The sequence below is a fragment of the Fusarium venenatum genome (genome assembly GCF_020744135.1).
Source record: "Fusarium venenatum strain MPI-CAGE-CH-0201 chromosome Unknown EDB82scaffold_1, whole genome shotgun sequence".
NCBI classification, from domain to species: Eukaryota; Fungi; Ascomycota; class Sordariomycetes; order Hypocreales; family Nectriaceae; genus Fusarium; species Fusarium venenatum.
In genome coordinates this window covers 5,810,646-5,834,330 of record NW_027072129.1, presented here as the reverse complement: position 1 = coordinate 5,834,330, position 23,685 = coordinate 5,810,646, and the positions used below count along the sequence as shown (strand labels likewise).

The window sequence follows — 23,685 nt, the reverse complement described above, 5'->3', positions numbered from 1 at the left end:
TGTATCGCCCAAGGTAAATGTGATCCTGTGTCCTTTGTTTTTGTAGTGCCTCTTTTTGAGGTGATGGGCTCGCGCCGCATGGAATCTTCCAACCTTTAATGCTTTCCAATTATGTTTGAGTATGTTACGCAATTTTGTGACCAATAAGGAAAAAGTAGAGAGGAAGAAAAGAAATGTGTGCCAACTATGTGTTTAGACACTGGTGATGCGCTCAAGGGGAGCTCGTGCGCAACAAACCATGAGCTTGAGGCTTGTGCCAAGCTCTTCGGACTCGGAGAGCAGAGACTTGTCGCTCCAAATACTCTTACCAGAAGTGTTTTTTGCTGCGTTCTCGTAGCATCGCGTGTACCACCATCGGCCAACGCGGCTGACCATCTTGGTGATACCCTCGTCGGCCAAGGGGCTGTTGTCGCTCATCATCTCTGACAGGCTCGGCTGGTCGGCAGCGGCCTTGCCCTTGCCCTTGTCGGCCTTGCCGCTCGATCGGGTGGTGGTACTTGCCACAGGCACACCCACGCGCGCTGCCTTGATTGTGGTGAAACCGACCTTACCGAGCAGGCGTACAATGAGATCTGCGGTGGAACCGAGGCTGGTATCAGGAGTCTTCTCATTGATTCTCTCTTTGAGATGGCGAACGGTTCGTCGACCCCGATTGCCCATGTTGTTGAGGTCAACATCTAGAATGGATAACTCGATGAAACCTCCAGGCTTCAGCACGCGACGAGCTTCCGTGAGGATGCTGCGGTAGTAAGCCTCGGGTGCTGCGACGGGGAATCGGTACACAACAGCAGTGAAGCTCTGAGGGGCAAATGGGAATTTGTCGAGATGAGAGTTGTACTGAATCTGATGATGGTTCGGGGGACTCAGTGGAAAACTTGACGAGGCGCTCTTCAACTCTTCAGGGAGAGGGGCACGAGGGGACAGGTTGAAGAAGGTAGCAGCTGGGTATGTCTCGGCAGCGTAGAAAGACCAATCATCGTTACCAAGGCCATCAATAACCAAAATAGAGTGTCGCTTGAGCGAACCTTCAACGGGAACAAGTTCGTGGCGAACATCGCTGAAGAGAACATGACCAAAAGTCAGCCACTTGCTTACCGTCATTGACCCTACTCTGAGGTTGACCTGCGCAAGCGGTGATCCATCTTCTGAAGAGGAACTTGCATCAGATCGTCTTGTCTTGCGAGACGATCGACTGCTTTGTCGTGACACCTCAACAGCTGTAGCAACTTCAGCATCCTTGCTGCGGTCGCCGTTGCTCGGGACAAGGTCTGCAGCTGGGAAAGGGGTAGTCGGGCTTGGGTGAGGTTGGAAAGCCGCTCTGAGTCGTTCAGTCATATCAGCGCTGCAAGTACTGGAAATGGTCGTTGCTTTGGATTGACGAATCGCCTTCTTGTCAAAGGTAATTGTCGGTGACTCTAGAGGCTTCTCCTTGCTGGCTAACTTCGTCTCGTAAGTCTCAAGGTGGAACGGCGTGCCTCTTGAGGACGTTGCTGAAGGGAGTGGCTTGGAGACATCGTCCTCGAGAAGGTCGTCGTACTCATCCCACACCTCGTCTTCTACAGGTGGGTCATGGGGTTGTGGAATGACAGCCGTGGAACCAGAGAATGCGAGGATACCAGAGCAGCTGGAACTGGATGTGCCAATGGTGCTCTCAGAGTCTTTGCGGGGCGAGAAGGCCAAGAACTCCTTCTCCACTCGATTCAGTTCAGGAGGAATAGAGTCTCGAGAGGAAGGATTGTTGGTGCTTCCCGCTGTTGAATCGTCGGTGGTGAGTTCTGGAACAGGAGTGGAGGGTCTAGACGGGGAAGGGCCCTTGGCAATCGACTCTGGATCATAAACATCAAGGGTCTCGGGAGCCAAGTGCATGCTGGCTCTAAAAGGTCGAGAGAAGCTCATAGGAGACACATGTTCATGCTCGGGACGATTGCTTACAACCTTGGGAATCCTTCCAACTTGAGGAAGTCTGCTTCGACGACCAGAGGTGACAGTTGGTACGGTCGGCTGTGCACTAGGCTGCAAGGTAAGCTTCTTTGGTGCCGCGCCGTGTTGAATAACAGGGACCCAAGTTCTAGCCTTGATCTCGGTGCTCGCCCTTCTCGAGGACTGCACGTAGGCCGCAGGTCGTGCCAGAGAGTCGCTTGATGATCGCATCTCTGGTGTACCTTGGGAAAGCTCAGGGGTGTTACCAACACTAGGCGACTTGGAATAAACCTCAGCAGCCCTCAGGACATCCTGAATGTCCATAGGCTCACTGTCTTCCTGTTCTGACGAGTCCATCATGGCGTAGAAGGCCAAGGGCTTCTTTTCGACCACTTTGACAGTAGCCGAAACCTTATCACCCTGCTTGTTCTGCTGGCTTTGAGTTGACCTGCCAAACAAGTTCCACTTGCGAGGCGAGCGCGGCCTCTTGACAAGTTTCTTTGGTACAGGATGCGACTTTACCTCATGCGATATCTCCCGTTGTAATTCAAAATGAGAATCATCAGACATGATGCTGGTGTCGAAGCTAGTCATGGGTGAAGATGCATAACCAGAGGTGTTGATAGGCTGGGGTAGCTTCAAGGGGTCGTCAGGAGAGGAGCGCAAACGCTGAACTGATCGTCGGAAAGCAAGTGTTGACTTCATAGTGGGACCTTCGGAGTCACTGCTCTCAGAGGGCCGACGAGATCCAAATGCAGGATGAGGAGTGCGTGACATGGGCGAGGGCCAGAGTGTGTTTCGGGGCTTCTGGTAAGAGACTGGCAACTGAGAACTACCCAGCCTTGCGTCATCATGTGCCAAACTCTGGGAACTTCCATTTCGGGAGATTTCAGAGCTGGCATTTCGGTTCTCAATGATCTCGCCTCCAGCAATGACCACTGGGTTCATACGGTCTGACAAAAAGGAATCGTTGCTGGAGCGGGGTTCTTGGGACGCCTGGTTGCGAGCCACGTTGCTGATACTGCCACTACGTCTCTTAGCAGCGCCGAGTCGTCCATAACCTTCGTGGCCAGTGCCAGCTGCAGGACCCTTGCGGATAAGCTTCTTCTCCTTCTCAGGCTTCTCGGGTGGTGCGGTGCTAGAATTCTTTCTACGACCGAAGAATCGCGAGAAAGAGGAGCTAGACACATGTGGACTCGGTGTGCGTGTCATTCGAGGTGGCTCAATTCCCTTTCCCTTCTTTGACTCGGCGGCAAGCTTAGCCGCGGGTTGAGCATATACCTCACCTTTGATGGGAAGTTGAGAAGTCGATGCTGTCCGTCCTGAATGGGTGAATTGGGGCTTGGGCGGTGAAAGAGCTCCCGAGACAGCAGACTCGCTTCCACGTCGCTCAGTTGGGAGGGACTGGGTAGAGAGGTTGCTGTGAATAATTGGCACCGGGTTGAACAACTGGGACTGCATGTCGGGAGTGCCATCTCTACTGGGCCGCGATGGAGGGTTAACCCTTGGTGAGGCAGAGTTCTGGGTATTTGTCTCAGGGGAAGGCGATCGCAAAACAGGCCTTGACACCTTGCGCACCGACTTCGGCGACGAGGTATCTTCCCTGAAGTACTGTGAAGACTTGCGTGGTGGGGGGCTTGGAGGAGGTGGAGGCAAGTTCTTTGTCTTCTTCTTGATGGTGGCTTCTCGAACAGTTGAGTTGGATGACGAGGAAGTAAGAGACTCCCTCACGGCTGCTAGACCATGAGGGTCGACAGGAATAGCCTCAATTTCATTACCAGTTGTCCTTCGGGTTACAGGAGGTCTGTTGAGAACAGGACTTTGAAGCCGGCCCTTATTCTGATTACTGCGGACAGGTGCAAGCAGGCAAGGCGATTGAGATGCAATTGAAGTTGGCGTGGTGTCGCGACTATAAGGCCCTGGTCCAGGTGACTCGGAGAACCTTGTAGATGGGCTTCCACTAGTCCCAGAGAATAATAGGCTGGCTGGAGTTGGGGGCGGCAGGTCGTGTGTCGCTAAGCGAAATGGGACCTCGATTCGGTTATCTGAGCCATCCGAGGGTCGTCGAATGTTTCGATAACGGTCCAATTCAGGGTAGATGACTGGTGACCTGGAATGCTTTTTCACTTCAACGACTTCAGCGATTTGAATCTCGGCCGGGCTACAGGTAAGTTCTCTGTCCAAGTGGAAGCCAAATACAGGCTCAACGGAGCCCTGTCGTTTGTGCTGGGCGGAGGAGGAGGAAGAATCCGTTCGTGAAGAGCCATTGCGGGTAGTGTTGATGTCACCAGAAAGTGATGGCTTCTTCCTTCGCAAGCCATTTGGGTTGGGTTTTGTGTTGTCAATGCTTTGTGTTGATGATGATGATCCGGAAGCTCCATGATGGTTGGCAGCTGATCGAGTGGATGTTGAAGTAGACGATGACCCCCACGATTGGGCTTGGTGACCAATGCTAGGTCGTGATATGGGTTGCGGAAGAGAAGGTCTTCGAGTAGTGGTAGAAGAAGTTGGAGTAGGTTGAGTTACCCTGGTAGTTGGTGTTGGGCGAGAGATGGAAGAAGGTTTGGGCAATGATCGTGGAACCTCTTCCCTCTTTGCTGATCTGTTGAGTGACTTTGGAGCACTCGATGAAGGTGCTGGTTCAGAGCCGTATCCAAATCCAAGTCCAGGCCGTCTGATGCGAGATGGTTCCGAGGGCCTAGATGGCAGACCAGACCCCAATCTGTGAGAATCCATCTTCCAACCTTCAAGATCGACTCCGTATACCTGTTACCATATTTCACCGGGAACGAGGGGAGTTGTATATAAGAGAGTCAAGGTAGATTGAGTAGTGGTAACGAGGACCGTTAATCGGAAAAAGTAGAGCGAGCGAGCAGTCGTCGTCGTTATTAGTGTGGAGGGGAATTGGCTTTCACTGTGATGGTGTGGATAGATAATCAGCTCGAAGAGGTCTAGTTCGACGGTGATGGTGTGAAGAGTGGGATAAAGCCGCGTTTAAACCTCGTAGTCGTGAGAGTAGGCGCTTCGGTTGATGTGATGAGTGTATAGTACAGTAGTAGCGTGCCTCGAAAGGTTGGAGTGTAAGTGGAGGTAAAGAAACAAGAGACAAAAGAGAAGAGAAGGAAGCCAAAAACAGGAAGTGGCAACAAGAGAATGAATATAGAATATAGTAATAGCGGGGAGGGCCGAGACGGGAGCATATACTCTATGTAGTATTTAGGCAATGAAATGGACGAGTTTCCTGGGGGTGGTCATGATCATGAGTGGACAATGACATGCGGTACAGGAGTACCTGAAGAAGAGGGTGAGGATACATTGGGAGGTGACTGTGGCGTACTTGCAAAGATGATCCTTGCTTCTTGTCCTGACCCCTGATAAATGAAGTGTGCTGCAGGCATAGCCCTGGTCAGGTCTGGCAATTGACATTGCATCCGCATCGCATCGCATTGTAGCATCTTTCTTTGGTTTGGGTGGAGTGCAGTAGGAAAAAAAAAGCCCTCCTCTAACCTGGTGGGCGGCAGGTACTCTCTTCTAGGGTGAGTCATCCGTTTGGTCAGCCAGGAAATAGCTAAAGCGGAGCCTATACATTCAACTGCGCCGCGTTCCTCCTTCGGGGTGCATGTCGATATTATCCAGTAGAAAAGGTCTCATGCCATCTAGACGAGGTGATTGGGCATCATATCCTGGTAGAGATTTGCACTGCGAATCCTGGTCACTTTTGTAGGGACCCAAGACCCTTGGGATGAGTGGGGCAATATGAATGGATACATCGAGAGGGAAGAGCAATAGAGATATCAAAATGACTGGATGGTTGAGAATTGACTGGACGATCTGCACCGTTGGTAGCGGAGCGGTCCTGAAAGGGATGGGCCGATGGCCAAGCATCCAATCTTGAGCTTTGATACAGCTACTCAGGAGATGATGGATGGACAAACATATTGTGTTGGTAAGAAACAGCCCCAAACTGGAAATACGAAAAAACAACAGTAAGAAACTTGGTATCGAATAAGATATATTATCCAAACAAAATAATAAAAAGGCCTGACCAAAAACTGATGCGGGTGCAGGGGCATACTAGGGATTTGTGGGTGGTGTTCAAGTTGGTTGTGTCCGCTTTGGGTGATGAAGATAGTTGAAGAGGGGGTGAGCAGCAGGCAAATAGTCTACGCAACTGACAGATTATCTTTTCTCGCTGACGACTCAGTTTTCTTGGTCAAGGGTACGTAAATCTATCTATCCCATCTCTCCGGAGCCGAAGTGTAAAACCCGTTTACAACCATCAACGACAACTAGCGAGGAAGTGAGGGTGTGTGCGTGTGAAACAAAAAAGACATCACAGTGATAGTCCCGGCGCTTCTTCCTTTTTCTTCTCTTCTTCAGCACAATATGCGACGTCGTTGCGAGGCATCTGCATGTCTTAGACATGCATATCAAAATGTCTCACTTTGGCACACTCCAACAGGTCGATCTAACCTGCATGTCTCTGAATGTCTTGCCCCCAAATTCTAGCCTCACCTTCTAAGTCAGTTTTGTTATCGTGGGCGTCAGCAGCAGCGGTATGTTCTCATCGAGTAGGTTCATCACGATTGCAGACAAAAACAATGTCACCTTGCTAAACTTATATGCATAGATCCCCGGATCAAGTCATGAGTGGTCCTAAACTGTTGAGTTCCATCGACTACATGTTGACATTTGAACCTTGAAGTAAGGGCCGTTGGGACCTGGACTAACGATTTAACGGGCGAGTCCGTTGGATAATTCGCCCCGCATGGGGGAAAGTCTAACTCTAATGGATGAATCCTTTGAAGGATGATGATCTGACTGTAGTACGGCTATCTCGAATTGTATTTGGTGTTTCGATATTTCGCAAGATGACAAGAATAAGATGAGCTCGAATCAGGTCACACAACCGTGTACCCGTCGTCGGTCCTCCGTTGACCAGGGTCAAGATCCTGGGGCGAAATTTGCCCATGTCCATGCCCATGCCCTCCTCCAGCCCCAGACCAGCTGCATGAGCTGCAGTTGCAGCTGCAGCCAAACCAAAGACTATGGCCCATAATATTGTCCAACTTACGCACTCTAGTCACAGGCAGGATAAGAATAGCATCACTACTGTACCTAACCATCGCTGGTGCCGAGCGGCGTTTAGATAGACGCGGGAATAATGTACTTTTCACGGTAGTTTGCACGCCTGTGGTCATGATATCCAAGATGTCGGTGAGCTTTCAACAAAGTTTCACTTGGACAACAGAAAACGAAAAACCGGTTCAACGTTCAGCCATGGATGTCATGACTGAGAATTTGCTTCTTCCCGCGGACAACGGGGACTTTGTTCTCTTACGTTTCCTCTCATTCGTTGAAATCCTATACGCAAAGCGCCTGGTAGTCGCCATGACCGAACGACTCCATGATTCCATTGGTCGTTGATCAAGGACTTTCTACCAATGATGAAGATGCACTCGTTTCACTCCACAGCTCGTCAGATTGAACTCCATGATAGGGACATGGACACAGACTCTTTCTCCTGCATGTGCTTTTTCCTTGAAGCTGTGCAATAGAGAGTAAAAAATAATGACTACGAACGGTTGATCCATAATACCCCTCAACCCGTTCGCCAACCTTGTCGTTAAATTATTGACAAGGATTTACTATATTTCGGCAAAGGCGTTGATCAAAGAGGGAGCTCACGTACGATATTTTCGATATTTTCAACAAAACTCTGTTTAGTCAAGCGGATCTTACAGCGAAGCGAAGAATTCGTTAATTCTTGAATTTGCGTATTGGCCAACGTAAAGTTCACCGCCATCCTGTGTTAGTCCCCGTGACGGGTCAACATCAGCGTCAAAAACGCTCACGAGACCACAGAAGCAAGTCCAAATGAAACGGTCGGCAGTCGTAGCGACGTCATTCCAAGACATACAAGGCATTCTTTCTACCTGTAGCATTCCATATCGGTGGTAGTAGATCATCTCACGAGGTCACCGTCCCAAACGTTCGGTGAGAGTTGTAACTGAACCGCCGAGTTGGGTCCAAGATCGGTGTGCGCAACTAGCCTTGGCTGCTAAGCTGAGAATAGAATTCACAGCTCTTTACAAAGGTCAGCTAGTGGCAAGGCGAATGCGCTGGCAAGGCGGCAAACGCGTCTTGACGTCGATTACCGGACAATCTCGAAATAACTAGCAAAAAGGCATGTCGTTCGTTCCTGGATCAGTCTTAGATCTTGCTGCACGATGAGGAACATGTTGCCAAAAGTGGGTTATCAGAGAGGCATCCCATTATGCACAAGATGCAGCAGTAGACAACTCCGCCACAGGAAAACCTAGTAACAGCATCATGACCGCCACAGGTATTCCTTGTCAAGAAATCTTTTAAGGCTGGTGTCCCTGCTTTCTGGGCTTCAACTGACGTGGCAGATGGCTCGTGGCTGGCCACTCCGGCAGACGATGAGAGCCTCACCCCTGTCAGTGTGGCTTGTCAGTTGACCGAGCCAATAAGACACGACTTGATGCTTGAATTTGAGGTTACCCTTGCAAAGTCATTCGAATTCAACATCAAAGTACTCTCTACCTTGGGCAGCGGTGAATGGCGAGAACCGCCGAATGCGAATGCAAATGCAAATGCAGAACCTGTGCAGTTTGCCTCATTGACAACTCATCAAGCTTGCAAATATTTCCAGCCCTGCCTATTACATAGGTTGATACTAATTGAAAGCCATTATTTCGCTTGGAAGGATGTGGACACCACCGAACAACTATGTACAGAAAGGGTCGGCTTGAAAGGCTCTGAATCGTCCAACAGAAACTGGAGACAAGCTGGAGTCCCAATTGCCTTAGCCGCCTCTCTGCCAACCATAGCCGCCAGACGGCTCGGCGACAAGGGTTGTCTTATCGGGTGCGCAGGGGTTTCGCCATTGCCATTGGTCTACAGTCTGAGACTCGTCTTGAAGCTAAGCGTTTGGGAAACATGACAACCAGAGGATCACGTTGTTGGCGATCTTTGTATTATCTCGCTTTTATAGTGTTGGACCCCCCCTCCGTTCATTAAAATGTCTTCTTGCAAGATCCCGTTGGCCATTGAGCCATGGGAGCCATGGCACGTTTGTCTAGCACTATTCGGTAGACAGTAAAAGTCGTCCGAGAACGGAGATAGTGGCTTGCGTCCTTCAACGCACTATAAATCTATTGAGGATTGCGATATTAGCGCAGCCGCGGGTTTATGTTTCTCGTTGGTTCCAGACGTCTTGGGGCTATTCATCATGTGCTCCCTGGTTCCGATCAATGAATCAGACAAGATCCCAGAGATCAAAGCCTACTACCCCTTCCCCTTTCCTTGTCGTTGACGTCGATCTGCTCAATGACTGGAAGGATTCACGAATCCCTGGTACTTGCATAGATCTTCGATCCCAACAGGATTGATTCTCAAAATCTCGGGTGATTCGTAAATATATAACGCAAAAAGCTTACCGGCCAATATAGGGTTGAGCTACGAAGACTACTGAACTATCTTTCCTGTTATGTTGCTTACCTCGCCAGCCATGAGCTCTTAGTGCAGCTGAATGTTGAACTTACCACCAGTCCTGCAGAAGCATGAGAAAATTTCCCTTCTATGTTCCCAGAATCTCTGTTGAGGCCTCTCAGAACAACGCAGTCAACCTCCCATCAAGTCTGTAGCATTGGTTGTCCAGTGAGCCTGGAAATAGGGGCATCGCAAGACCAACACCGCGGCCCCGGCAGTCGTGCAACGGCGCACAAATATCTCGGGAGCTAGAGCTTAAAGGAGACTTCCCCGTCCTGGAAGCTCGATCCCGCTGTATCCTTGGTGGGACCTTGGCAAGGTCATGGTGTTGAGTCGTAGTGGATATGCATGTGAAGCTTCAAATCAGCCTGGCCCTGACTATCTAACTATGTATCTTCGGTTCGTATCCGAAAAGCCGTCTCCCACCAAGCTAACATAAAAAGGGTTACACTGATTGACCTTCATGGTATTGATGGATATTCAGGATTGCTAATCCTTAGTTTGGATGACAACCATTCGGATCGTGCGATTCCTTCCGACCTCAAAGGATAATCCCAGTACAAGTACAGGGCCATCGTGTCCGAACATTATAAAGATAGGAGAAAATTTGTGGTAGTGAATTGACTTCTTATTCTAATGTACCGAGATATCTCGGGCTGTGGGGTATTTATGTTGTGAGCGATACCTGTCGAAGTGTCCTTTACCTACTAAGGTACCTAGCCAAAGACCATAGACTTGAGAAACTTCGCCAAGGGGCAGGGCAAGCTATTAATTAAAACCCACTGCAATGTCCTAGTTGGACCCGGCAGTAAACCATTCAAAAGTCCGAGGGCTATTATAGAACCTATCGCTTCAGCTCAAGATACAGGAGATAATATCCCAACCGTAAACTGATTCGCAACAATATTGTGCTCTATGAACTCAGGACTCAGGTTTTCCAGGCTAAGAAGCCCATGACTGATGGGAAGTGAAGTTGACAGGACCAAAAAAACGCCGATTTCCTCTTTATTCATTTAGTATCCTTGATAATCTGCGCTTAGAAACGAAAAGCAAAATTGTTGTACAACTAGAGAAGCTTCATTCATGCAAGTTTGTTCTGCCTTGTTTCGGCACTGGTCTTGTCCAATGGATCAGTTCCCGGCGAATCTGGCTGCGCGTTTCTCTGCCTTGGCTTTCTCAGTTGGGTCATCAAGGATAGCACCTCGGGTCGCAGCGCCCTCCTTTCGAGCGCCGCCGTCACGGCCGTTGTCGCGACCACCACGGCCTCTTCGTTGTCGACCGCCAGGACCGTTTCTCCTGTCCATGCTCTGTCGCTTGTCCGGTCGGCTTCCCTCAGTCTCGGTGTTACGGTCTCGGCCTCGCTTTCGAGAGCGCTCAGGGAGAGCAGAGTCCAGGGTAGTAGCCAACTCCTTCTCATCAATACCGAATTTCTCCGCACGTTCGGCGCGCTTCTTCGCGTCCTCATCATCCTCAATGCCAAATCGCTTAGCACGTTCAGCACGCTTTTTGGCCTCATCATCCGCAGCGGTGGATGATAGTCCCATAGCGTAAGACTTCTCAGGCTCAGCAGGCGCCTCAGCGGTCTCGGCAGGGGCCTCTACTGCAGCAGGCTCCTCAGCCTTTGTAGGTTCGACAGGTGCGGCCTCGGCGGCAGGGGCCTCAGCAACGGGAGCAGAAGTAGCTGGAGCGGCAGCGGCAGCGGCAGCGGCAGGAACAGGAGCAGGTGCAGCGGGAGCTTCGTCATCGCTGTAGCTGATCTCGTCTTCCTTGTTGTCGGCTGGAAAGGAAATAATTAGCCGTTGTTTTTCGATGCGACGAACTTTGCGCGCAAGGGATTGGGAGCGAATCTAGGCTTCGCTGGACGTACCAGGCTTCGCGTCTGTCTCGGACTGCTTGTCGCTCTCCTGGAGTCTCGCGATGAGATCGGCCTTGTTTCCAGTCTGAGGAAGGCTCTTCTCTGCCAGCATCTTCTTGAGCTCAGGCACCTTGAGCGTGGAGTATTCAGCCATGGCGTGGAAAGAAAGGGGAGTTGAAAAGGCGTTTTGTGTATTCGAGATGAGAATGCGATCTGGATTGTGGACAGTGATTTAATGGTGATATGGATGCGCGTGAGACTAAAAGCTCAGAAATAATGGATTGAAGAAGAATGGAAGCTTAGCTTTGATACGCGGTTGGGGATGACGCTTGGTGTATGAATCCGAGATTTTAGTGGGTCACTCCTTGCCTTTGTTTGGTTCCAGAATTTGACATTAAACTGTGGACAGAGAAGCACCGATATTGCCTTGTTTCTCGCTCCAGTTTATTGTTAGCTCTTGTCGTAAATTCCATTCTGTTCGCAGGGAGATGATTGAGCACAGACCACTTAAGCTCAAAAATAAGGCTACTCAAGGGAGCTTAGTAGAGCTCTTTGTCTGTCGGTAGGCTACTGGGTAACAGAAAAAATGGCCTCCTAAGACTTGGGGTATAAAAATAAGTAGTCTAAGAACTATAGCCTAAGGGGCATAAAGTGACCTACTAATTTCGTCTCTTATGCTTCCAGCGGTCAATTTTTCTGATACCCTGAGGGTAGGCTCCATTGGTACCTACGGCAGCCGTTTGGGGGCCTCATTCGGCCTGTTCAGAGCCGTTGGATTAGAAGGCCTTTGGATGATGAATCTTGTTAGCTAACTTGGATCTTTCGGGCTCCAACACATACTTGCTTAACAGAATGCTCAAAGATGCAATAGAGCGCCTTTCCGTCCGATCCCCGAAACTGGGCATCCCCGTAGTCCGATGCACCATTCCTTCACTGGCTAGCATACCTTGCTGAATGGGTGCTTGAATCAGAAAGGCTGGTTGCCTACCTACATAATACATGACCACATGATTCCGCCTAGCAACTTACCGGATGGTTGTCGAGGGCCTCACGTGGCCGCAGGTAGAGTGCATGTATCAATGTAACCCCAGAATGGCCTGTACAGCTGAGCAACCTCTTTTTGTGCTTGTGCGAGAATCGTACAGATAGAGCTCTCGGAAGACCAGATCCGAGGTACAGGAAGAAGCAGGTTCTCCCTTGTATTTGATAGAGCCAAACGGTTTACTCGTAACAAGTCATTAAGAACTGTTAATTACCTAACAATCCAGTTAAAGGCAAGGTACCTGAGTTTATTCCCCGAATTGCGGGTTAAAAGAGGTTAAAAGAGGCCAGCCTGACTCCCTCTACTACGTAGTAGTATTAAGGTATCCCAGTCTAGTTGCTCCACACAAGGTACCCTTTTTTTCACGGTGCACCAGGGGAAGGAGAAGGAGAAGGAGAAGGAGAAGAGGAGAAGGAGACAAAACGTACCTATCCGTACAGTATCACTTGGAATGATTTCTTGGCCTTGGCCCTATTTTTGCGGTCAGGAAGTTGAGGGGTTCCTCCTTCTCCTTCTTCTGTCCTCATTTTGATTCAAGTCAAGAGTTTCATCTCGGTAACCGTTTTACAGGTATTAGCTCGCCACTTTTCTTCCTCTATTGAATTCAACCAACTTTAACTCGAGTTGATCTTGCCTCGTCTCGTGCCCCCTCTTCCCGTCCCCACGATTTGTCGATCGCTGTGACTGTTATCGACACCAACATCAACATCTTGCGAAATACAGATTCTATACACAATCCGTCGTAACTGTCCAGACTGCTTGAACCTAATCGGAATACCCGGGCGCATCCATCCTGTCATCGCCGCTCTTGTCTTGACCTCTCCAAATCATGCAATAGCACTCGACCAACCCCTTGGAAGATGCGAAAAGTTCAGCCTGCCCTTCAGCTCTTGAATGTCCGTTCCCATCGCCAGTGCCTGGCTATCTCTACTTAAAGTGTTTCACATTTTATAGTTACTTCTCTCTTGAGCGATCCCTACCGAGGAGTTGATCTCCATACTTCCACCAATCTTTACATCATGACTCGACGAATTGTACGTCCCTCCATCTTTTGGTTTCCTATCAAGGTCCATTTGACTAACCATGATCTTGTTTTTAGGTCCGAACAGCTGCTCAGCTCGCTGGTGCTGCCATTTTTACCTTCCTCGTCATCGCTTTCCTCGACCGCAATTATCGTGTCCTCCCCAATTCTATCCATGGCTATATGCCATCCCACCACCCCGGACTTATCGTCACCGATGTCACAATAGTCACATGTTCAAGCGTCAATCCCTTTTCTTCCTGCGATCTCGACAAAGACTGGCACCGAGTCGACAAGGACCTATATCTCGGAAGGACCTGGACTACAAGTGCTTACCTGTATGTAATGCGCAAACATGAGGAGGACCTTACCGAGGACGACCGGGTTGTAGTGGACGTTTCGGTCGGCAGGCTTCAACCTCAGCCCAAGGGAGAAACAGACGATGCTTGGGAATCCCGTTCTTCAGGCATCTGGATTAAGCGTTCGGCCAAAAGAAAGGCTAGTGATTCGAAGCAGGCCGTCACCGATATTGATGTCCTCTTCGGAGATGATGCTGTCGAGGCAAGAGACGGATATTCTCTCACGGGGACGCCCCTGCTACTAAACACGGGTGGTAACCTTCTCTGCGTTCAACTGACGGTGCGCCGGGGCCCGGTCCGAGAGGCCAAGAAGCCTACACCAAGGATCCGCAACGATGGACGATACAAGATCATGCAGATCGGTGATCTGCATCTCAGTACCGGGGTGGGCACATGTCGTGAAGCTGTCCCCAATTCTTACAATGGTGGAAAATGTGAGGCGGATCCCAGGACGCTCGACTTTGTCAATCGGGTTCTAGATGATGAGAAGCCTGATTTGGTAGTACTGAGTGGTGACCAGGTCAACGGTGACACGGCACCAGACGCACCGACTGTTAGTGTGACCCCCCTTCCATGTCACAGTGTTGATTTCTAACATCCTCTAGGCCATGTTCAAGATTGTCTCCCTTCTCATTGAACGAAAGATTCCCTATGCTGCCATTTTCGGGAACCACGACGACGAAAAGACCATGTCTCGTGAAGCCCAGATGGCAATCATGGAGAGCCTTCCCTTTTCCCTTTCTACCGCTGGGCCAGCTGATATCGACGGTGTTGGCAACTATTATGTTGAGGTCTTGGCCCGTGGGAAGACAGATCATTCTGCATTGACCATCTACCTCCTAGACACCCATGCTTACACACCCGATGAGCGCAACTTTCCTGGGTATGATTGGGTTAAGCCCAACCAGATAGAGTGGTTCAAGAAGACAGCCGCTGGCCTCAAGAAGAACCACAACGAATACACCGGTCGACATATGGATATCGCTTTTATCCATATTCCTCTTACAGAATATGCTAGCCCAGAACTACCTCGTGTTGGTGATTGGAAAGAGGGGGTCACAGCCCCTGTCTATAACTCCGGTTTCCGCGATGCCCTTGTTGAACAGGGCGTCGTCATGGTCAGCGCAGGACAGTAAGTTTGAAGGAATCTTTGAGTCTATTGCAACCGCTTACTAACTCTATAGTGATCACTGCAACGACTACTGCTCCCTATCTTTAACAGGCGAGGGCGAGACAAAGATCCCTGCCTTGTGGATGTGTTACGCTGGTGGCTCCGGCTTCGGTGGCTACGCTGGTTACGGTGGCTACCACCGTCGCGTACGCTTATTCGAGGTTGATACCAACGAGGCTCGCATCAAGACCTGGAAACGTCTTGAATTCGGAGACACAGCTTCTCGCATACACGAGCAGATTATTGTTGACGGCGGTAAACCACAGCCCGTCGCCCCAGCTGCATGAGCTTATGAAACACTGCATTTTCTTTTCCAAGGGTAAACAGGGGTTATGTTCACTCACAAATCTGATGTTTCTTGTATTCGTGTTTTAGGATGATCGGCCGCCACGCCTCTATAGACCGGGTGGTCTCTTTTTTTGTTGTTGATAAACATTTGCCTTTGGATGGCATCAAAGAGCATATTGATCGATGGCAGGGAGGTTCTTGTATAACATTTAAAATATCCCACCTCTCGTTGCAGATATTAGCAAACAGGGTTCAATGACGACATGGCACACATGGTCGGGGTTGGGTTTGGAGTTGTTTTTGGAAGACATGAATACCATGATAAACCAATGACTGGCTTATATTATGCAAATTGCCCAGCAATGTGACTAAGTAAATATGGTCTTATCATGGCTCCAGCTTGATGCTTTTTGTACGTAGGCATATGTTGAGTGTCTGTCTTTGACTTGGACAAAAGACCACATAAACAATTGTCGAGTAACGAAGAAATACTGCCAAGGTGAAATTTGTTCAAAGATATTGGTTTGTGAATTGTAATCTCTATTGTCATCCGCTATATACCACCTCTCCTCTCCTCGCCATATACCTTTACTCTCTTCCGCTATGTTCGGTAGAAGTTAACCAAAATCATGCTGATAATGTACTCCCCTGGGCCCATAATTGCACCGGGAGCCCAGGTAAAATCCTCCGAGACGCCACCCACCCATGTCTAGATGCATGTACGAAACAACAAGAATGGTATGCACAACCGGATTAAAAAAGGATTTATGAAATGTGGTATCGTTAAGTCTCGATGCATGCCATGCTATGCATCGAGAAAAGAAGAATAAAATGTAAAAATGATGGTGTGCGAGGCAACACCGGGATATCAAAAGTAAATAATGCAGTAAGTCTGGGAAATCCCCAGACATGTGAATGTGCTTGTAATCGAGAACAAGAAAAGTGGTAAATGGAAATTCGGATGTGCAGGTTTTAGATGGTCATGACTTCTTGGTGAACAAGTCTCAGCACCCAGCTTGCTTCGGCAACACTGGCGCACTGGAAGCACCACTTCTTGACATTGCCGCCTGTCGGGCCCGTAGCTGGAACAACGCCAACAACGCCGTTGCTGTCTTTCATCTCCTCCCAGACGCCGCACACGATACCGCGGCTGCCCATTGCCGTGAAGCAACCGCTGCCCAGAACGGCGTCTAGTAGGATCTTTGGTTTCTCCGAGTCCTTGCGTGGAATAGTGGTAACAGTTACGCGCTTCTCCAAACCGTGGTCGGCACGGAGAGCCTGGTGCCAGCCTGGAGGAGGTCGTCGGATGGAGAGCTTGCAGTTGCCAAAGTCCTCCCATTTGGCGGCTGCGACGAGAAGGTGAAGGCGGATCTTGAGATCTTCCGTTCCAAAGTTCGAGGGTCCACGGCCGCTGTTCTCAACACTAATGGAGGGTGAGCGGGGGGTGTTGCCGCCATAAGACGAAGATCCGGGGGTGTTGCTACCACCATAGCGGCTATTGCGCTTCACAGAGGAACGGGCCAAGCTGAAGGGAAGGCCACGTCCAGTGAGTCTCTTGAGGAAGCTGGAGGCGGAGAGGGTAGATGAGGGAGTAGTGCTTGCACCATCGTAAGATTGGGTAGGTGCACGAACTGAACCACGGTAGCTGTTCTTGCGACTAAACCAGCTTCGTCGTCGGCTGCTGGTATCATCATTCGCGACAGGTGGCTTGTGCTCACCGAAGCTACTGAATCGCGCTTCGTTTTCAAGTTGGATGAACTTTTGGTTGTTGAGACGAGAGTGGTGAACAGCCATATAAAGGTTGTAGCAGTCAGGCCCGTTGTAGCACCGGAAACGGAAGTTTCCACCGCTGTGGGAGTTGGCGAGATGGCAGTCTGATCTAACTGAAGAGCGGATTTCAAGGTCGACAGCAGTGCTCTGACGGATGAGTACCAACGGAGTGAGATCAAGTGCAAGCATTGGCTTGTCCCCTTGCTCAGCTCCACTGTGGACGGCGTAAGCCTCAATCAGACCGGGAGTGACAATGATTGAGAGGTTCTCTGCTGCAATATTCTTCCACATGCCCTTGTCAGACCACCTTGAAATCATGGCACTGTATCTTTGGACATTTTCCTCTGGCGCCATCTTTTGTCCGTATAAGCCAGCCTGAGAGGCAGAGTTGGAAGGTGTCAGGCTGTCTGCTGGACCTGATAGGATGGATTCATGGAGTTGATGGCGTTTTGGTTCGTCTTCGGGATATTCTTCTTCGTGCAAGGTCTCCAGCCCATCTCTGGCGTGATCCCGGGACCTAGCGTCATCTCTGATACTCACTCCTAGCTCGGTCTCGGGCAGATCAACGCTCTCAATATCGTCATCGTCAGAAGTATCATAGCTGTAGTCTGATTCGGTGTAGTCCTCCTCCTCGGTATTCTCATAACTTCCTTCTGTAATAGAAGTGCCAGATATCGACGACTGGTCTGAAGGTAGGTATTCATGTTTAAGCGGAGAGGATGTGCGACGCTTAACGCGACTATTGGTGGGGGGTTCCAGAGTAGGGGGCTTGGAGTACTTGGACTTGGCTGTAGTTTGAGGACTGGGACTAAAAGTTCGATGAGCTGGTGGTGGTGGTGCGCCATCATCTCGTGAAGATACATCGCTCTTGCGGATATTGAGAGGATCAGGCTGCATGCTGTGTGAGGTCATGGGCCGTTCGTCGAATTGGTAATCGTACTGATTTGCCATTCCTTGCAAATCATAGAGCTCAGGAGACTTCAGAGGAGGAGAAGTCACTGGTGAGGCTGACCGAGGACGGTATCTGGCTGGAAGTGACCTTTTGGGTGTAGTTGGGCTTGCTGGTGGTGATTCAGCGGCAGATGAGCGGCGAGAATGCGAACTTCGCAGGGATTGAGCTGAGTATTTGCGAGACGATCCTCGAACGCCCACGGGAACATCCTGCATTCGAGATTGTGAGTATGGTTCGTCGTCGCCAATTACACTAGGCTCTGGCTCTCTTGGGGGTACGGGGGAGACAGGAAGGATGTCGAGCCAGTCCAGAATCTGATCTTCGTTATCGGTCGTGAGTGTGAGTAGCTCATGCCATGGCCTGTCATTGTGTGTTCCCCGTATCATAATAACCATGTCAAAATTTCCATCTCCTGTCCTGGCCGAAATCAATTCAATGGGGACCGGTGGGAACAGGAGGTATGATCGACCCTTGACACCATTTTCACGGATCAACAAGTCACCCTTGTCTTCAGGATAGCGCTGGTTGTCTCGGTGCACCAACTCAACCTGGCACTCCAGACGTTGACCATTGGAGTGTGCCAAGTCCAGGGAGAAGAAGTCTTTTGCACTGACTTGTCGCGATGGCTCGATGTATACATCATCCATGGGACCAAGGGTTCGCAAGTCACGCGATCTGGTAGTATCGGTGTTGATCGCATCTTCATCTGTCAACCTGGCCGTCTCCTCCCGGTGTCGACGACGGGCTTTTTCTTGCAGATCTTCAAAGTCGCTCAAAAGATCATAAGTATCATTGGTTCCAATTATGGCGTCAACACATTTGAAGAACTTGGTGATTTGCTTGAGTCGGAGCAGAGGTCTTTTGAGCAGATGGGCCACGTCAACCCGCTCTCCCGCGGCATCGATAATATCGCCAGCATCGTTCCGTGGCATAGCACCGACGAGAGAATCTTCATCGTCTAACACTCCAGCCACTGGTGCGAGGTTGACGACGAGGTCTTGGAAGCCCAGTCTCCAAGCGTCCAGGTACTTGTGGTAGATAGGCACAACTCCATGGCCCCATGAAGCAAGTCGGCGGATATCTTGAACGGGAGCTTTGCGATGGGCCATCTGAAGCTTCTCTAGGGCAACTCCCATGTTTACGACAGACTTTGAAAGGGCATCTGCCTTGGTGACTTGGCCACCTGAGCCGAAAAGTTCGTTTCCATTGTCGCCATTAACGACCTGCTGTAGAAGAACTGGAATAACACCAGAGACCAATGTCTTCAACTCTCTAAGATAAAGACTTTCATCTTCGGCAAATTCCTTAAGCAGATCGTCATTCGTCACATCGTTGGCCCCACCTCGGGCTTTTCGCATACTTGGTCGTGAGCGGTTATTTATGATGGCGCTGGGAACGTTTTTATCGTCGGGAAGTGAAAGAACTGATACAAGATCCGAGTGACGTGTCAGACGCCTCTTGAGGCCAGAACCTTGGCTCTTGGAGTTGGAACGCGAATTCGAACGTCGACTACCTTTTGTGAAACCTGTGGATTGCGTAAGAGTGGATTGGGTGACATCGGTCGTTAGATCCGATTCGACAGCACTAGAGCCCTCCTCGGAAAGGATTGTTGACAACTCATATTGACCCCTAGTTGGCGGTGGGAGACGCGGCCCCGCCATACGCGCTGACGGCAGAGCCGCTCGAGCATCTCCAGACTGTTCGGGTTCCTCGGCCTGCTCTTGAGATTGTTGTGGAGGCTGTGGTGTCTTTTGAGGTTTCGGTGTCTTCCGTTCTTCTTCGGGAGACGCAGATCTGACGCTTCTCAACTTTTCAGTCTTGGATAGCTCTGTTTCCGTCCAGTTTTCGGAGTCTTCGGAAGCGCGTTCATCATCATAACGAGAGTCCTCGTATCGATAATCATCGTATCTCGACTCCTCGTACCTCGAATCATCGTAGCGAGAGTCGTTGTATCTAGAATCGGCATACACTGATTCAGGCTCATCATCATATGGTCGTTCTTCTCGACTCTGATAAGGCTTTACTTTTGGAAGAGAATTTACTGATTCACCCGTAAATGCTTCCTTCAACATACCAAAAAGTGAGTTTTTGGGGCCAGACTTCTGAGGAGGAGGGGTGCTCCGTGTCGCTTTGGTTCTCTTCAAGCCTGTGAGACCTGATGCCTTCGCGGGGTACTTTGTGTCCTGACGCTTCGGTTTGGTCTTGGAGTCTGGTTCGGGTGACGACACTGGCGATGGTGCTGGAAGCTCAGTTGAAAGATCTGTCGAAAGATCCGTTGAGAGCTCTGTAATTGTCTCTGGCGAAGGTTCTCGGGCAGGTTCAGGCTCAGGCTTTGATTCAGGTTTGGGCTCAGGCTCAGGCTCAGGCTTTGGAGTAGCCTTCTTCGGAGGCTCAGGCTCCGGTGTTGGCTCCGGTGTTGGCTCCTTAGCAGGTGTAGGCTTCGGCGAAGGAGTTGGTTGGGGTTTCTTCTTCGCAGGCTCTCGTACTGGCTCTGGAGTCGCTGGCAACGGCTCACTCGGAGCAGCTTTATCCACCGTTTCTGTCTTACTTGTGCTTGAAGAAGACACTTTTCTCTTCTCAACATGAGATGTACGACGATGGCTCTTGATCGTTTCAGGTGAAGACAGTTCATCTGACATGTCCTCGCTCAAAGGCGTCGTGGGTGGTTCTTCTTTGGGCTCCTCGACAAAGGGATCAACAGTGGTATTAAGCCACTTCTCAATGCTGGTTGGTTTGTTTGGTACGGCGTCTCTTGGAGGAGGATGTTCGTTGATTTCATGAATCATTTTGTTGGCACCCTCCATGACCTTCTTGAAAACCTTGGGCATGTTTTTGAAGCTTGTGTTTCTTTCAGGTTTGGCAGGTCGAGCAGGGCGGATAGGACGACTTCGAAGCGGTCCTCCGCGAGCACGTAGAGGGAGATCGAGTTCAGTAAAAGCAGAGTTGCCCCATGGAATGTCCCCAGGAATGTCTGCTATAGACTTTGCCAGGAGACTGGAAGACAAATCCGATCCATCAAGCTGGGATGGTTCTATAGTGGAATCATCATCAGGTACCCATGTCTCTTTGCCTTTCTGCTTGGTCGTAGGAGGCTGGTAACTCTTGGGTCGTGGCTTTGATTTGCTCGATGATGCAGCTCTCTTCTTTGTAGGAGTATCGACTGCGTGACCATCATCCAGAACCTCGATGGGTGCCGTCTTTGACAGATCTGACTTATCATTCGTCCTCGTTGTCTTGGACAGCTCCGAGCCATCTTCAATGGCTTCGCTCAACTTCTTGCTCAATGCCTCGGGGTTCTCTACACCAGCGCTTTTCGGAGTATCTGACATCTGCTTCTTCATTTCCTTTCTCACGGAGCTCATACTAGGTCTCCGTGAGCTAGGAGCAGATTTTAGCCGTAATCTTACACTCCGCACTGTACTTCCGGCATTGGACGAGATGTCACTCATAGGTCTGACTCTGATTCCTTCGTCGTCGGTGAGGTTTGTTCTCATGGCTCTTACTCGAATACCATCACCACTCTGCCTCTTCTTCCGCACGGGTTTGACTCGAATCCCGTCATCATGTGCTGGCGTTGATTTGGCAGACCGTTGCGCGGTTACTCGACTGCTGGTGACATTGCTTACTGTCAACTCGCTGTCACTCATAAACTCGCTATCTGTATCATCCATCCACGGTCTTGCGCCCACTGACTTGGACGACTTGTGACTCCTCGGTGCTGGTGGGTCCGGAATTTCAACCATCTCTGCCCAAGCCTTGACTCTGCTGGCAACCTTGGGATTAGCTTGGGTGCGAAAGATGAAGTCTTTTGGTATTTTGGTTGGGGCAGGGATCTTGGCAGGCGATGTCTTTTTCGTCCCGTGTTTCCGATTCTTTCTCCAATGCTCATCGCTAACAACACGCTTCTTAGGCGGCGGGTTTACTTGTTTTGCTGCTGTGGGCGTTTTTGGTAGAGGCGTTTTTGTCGTCGGGGTTTTTATTGTTGGTGTTTTTGGTGTTGCGACCTTTGGTGTTACCACTGGCGGTGGTGGCTCTGGTGTCTTTACAGGTGTTTTGACGGGTGTCTTTTCCGGCGCAACCTCCTCTTCTTCTGTGGGCAGACTCTCCTTCGCCCTGTTGCTGGGTGGTTTAGACTTCTTCCTCAGTTTGATACGGACCCGATCCTCTTCCGTCACACTTTGGAAATCCTCGTCATCAAATGCAATATCGGGTGGTTCGGTCGCTGCATCGTCTGGCGTCTGTTCCATAGCAGCAGCGTTGGCTTTTTGCCATTTCTTGACTCGATCTCGGACGCCGTTGGGAGGCGGGACACGCTTCACTTGCGACTGCTTCATTTCATGTCGCAGTTCGGCCTTGACAGCCTCCAAGCTCATCCTCCTTTGGCGCTCAGCCGTCTGCCGTGATCTTGAGGGTCGGCCCAGGAGGAAATCATGAAGAAGTGTTGGCTCTCGTGTTGATTTAGCACGTGGACGGCCGCGAGCCGCCGCCACCGGCGGTGCCGACTTTGGTGCTTCTTCTTTCTCATCGTTGTCTTCGGTGGGTTTCTGAGGGGTCTCGGGGTCTAGAACAGCTTCCTCTACAGCTTCCTCTGGAGAGGTCGGGTTTGATGATGACATGATCTCAGCTATCTAAAAATTGAAAGTGGTGAGCTTGTTGTTCAGGCGAAACGCAGTCTCCGTAGGCAAGCATGGTTGTGGATGTGTAAAAGGTGGGAGAACTCGCGCAAGATTCGTACCTGAAGCTTGATAACATGCTGTGCGGTCGCAGAGAAGCGGTCGGGGTTCAAGTCGAGGCCGAAGTCGCTCTCTCAATCCTTGGCGATAAGCTACCGTTGAAGTCTTCAATCTTGTGTCGCCGAATTACCGTATCGAAACGTCTGCTAAGGTTTACAGGAGGTTTTGGAAAAAGGACGGAAAGGCGGAGCAGCCGTTGGACTATGCTTGATGCAATCGCAAGGAGGAATGGAAAGCGATAGTGGGTAGGTAGGTGGGTGAGGAGGGGGAAATGACGAGATGACAAGGGAAGGTTCCGGGGATGACAAAGTCAATCAAACTGCAAAGAGACGGAAAATGGAGGGCTCTCCAAGAATACGAGAGGTACAGTAAGATTGTTATGCCGTTCAACGTTGGAGAGGGCCCTCCATTCAATTTGGAGGTTGCGTCGTTGACGGTGGACTTGAGTCGCAGGTGTCCCAGGTAACCAAATGGGACCCACCCGAGAGCTCAGTGTAAACAAGACTTGAGCCACCATCCCACCTATCAGGGTCAGGGATAGCAGGATGTGGCTTTATTGACAGGGACGATTCCAGGGCTTCAGTGGGTCAATCATGTAACCTCTTGGCCATAGTTTAGTGGGTTGAAGATGATGATTGTCCTGTGATAGGTCAGACTGCCCTTGAAGACCATCATCTATTGAAGCCCACTGCGACAAATCCAAGCCTCCCGTGTCTGGCTCAATCCGATCTCCGATTTTCTCCAATCCGGTATTTGCTTCGGACATTGAAGATCGACAATGATGAGCTTCTTTATCCTCAGGGTCTTGCCATCTATCGTTCAAAGGGTATACGACTTGGCCATTCATCCACATATTTAGCATGTGTACCTGGTGTTGTACATATTCAATAGCCGATATGTTGCGTTACCATTAATTTAGTCCACTAGACAGCCTTCCATTGAACAACACAACACACAGCAGAAACAACATTGACATGGGTGACCCCTCTTATGTCTTGGCATAAACAGCTACTAGCCTCACAAACACCACACGGCCTTGTTTTTGTTGCTGACGACGAC

The 23,685-nt window shown here is 50.2% G+C and overlaps 5 protein-coding genes across 5 annotated transcripts; 2 read left to right on the top strand and 3 right to left on the bottom strand.

Annotated features, from left to right (window-relative positions):
• Positions 1-192: 192 nt before the first annotated feature.
• On the bottom strand, positions 193-4,656 carry EDB82DRAFT_520700 (uncharacterized protein; the record flags this gene model as incomplete). The annotated part of the gene is made up of 1 exon (XM_025730247.1): positions 193-4,656. One exon carries the CDS (start codon positions 4,654-4,656, stop codon positions 193-195), a length of 4,464 nt encoding a protein of 1,487 aa, XP_025589391.1.
• A 3,494-nt stretch (positions 4,657-8,150) lies between these two features.
• Positions 8,151-8,887, top strand: EDB82DRAFT_471437 (uncharacterized protein; the record flags this gene model as incomplete). Its single annotated transcript, XM_065607964.1, has 2 exons — positions 8,151-8,171; positions 8,267-8,887. The coding sequence occupies 2 exons, from the start codon at positions 8,151-8,153 to the stop codon at positions 8,885-8,887; spliced, it is 642 nt and encodes a 213-aa protein (XP_065465641.1).
• Positions 8,888-10,126: 1,239 nt separating this feature from the next.
• EDB82DRAFT_57946 (uncharacterized protein) lies at positions 10,127-11,718 on the bottom strand. Its single transcript, XM_025730250.2, has 2 exons — positions 11,303-11,718; positions 10,127-11,212 (listed from the first exon to the last, which is right to left on the bottom strand). Exons 1-2 carry the CDS (start codon positions 11,442-11,444, stop codon positions 10,566-10,568), a joined length of 789 nt encoding a protein of 262 aa, XP_025589394.1. The 5' UTR covers positions 11,445-11,718; the 3' UTR covers positions 10,127-10,565.
• A 1,633-nt stretch (positions 11,719-13,351) lies between these two features.
• Positions 13,352-15,170, top strand: EDB82DRAFT_520698 (Metallo-dependent phosphatase-like protein; the record flags this gene model as incomplete). The annotated part of the gene is made up of 4 exons (XM_025730251.1): positions 13,352-13,366; positions 13,432-14,265; positions 14,318-14,844; positions 14,897-15,170. The coding sequence occupies 4 exons, from the start codon at positions 13,352-13,354 to the stop codon at positions 15,168-15,170; spliced, it is 1,650 nt and encodes a 549-aa protein (XP_025589395.1).
• Positions 15,171-15,679: 509 nt separating this feature from the next.
• Positions 15,680-22,844, bottom strand: EDB82DRAFT_57833 (uncharacterized protein). The gene has a single exon (XM_065609982.1). It carries the CDS (start codon positions 22,507-22,509, stop codon positions 16,144-16,146), a length of 6,366 nt encoding a protein of 2,121 aa, XP_065465640.1. The 5' UTR covers positions 22,510-22,844; the 3' UTR covers positions 15,680-16,143.
• Between the last annotated feature and the right edge of the window lie 841 nt (positions 22,845-23,685).

Coding starts and splice junctions, on each gene's coding strand:
- EDB82DRAFT_57946 (XM_025730250.2), bottom strand. CDS start 11,444: ATGGCTGAATACTCCACGCTCAAGGTGCCTGAGCTCAAGAAGATGCTG. Junction 11,213..11,302: donor CGAGACAGACGCGAAGCCTG/GTACGTCCAGCG, acceptor TTTCCTTTCCAG/CCGACAACAAGGAAGACGAG.
- EDB82DRAFT_57833 (XM_065609982.1), bottom strand. CDS start 22,509: ATGTCATCATCAAACCCGACCTCTCCAGAGGAAGCTGTAGAGGAAGCT.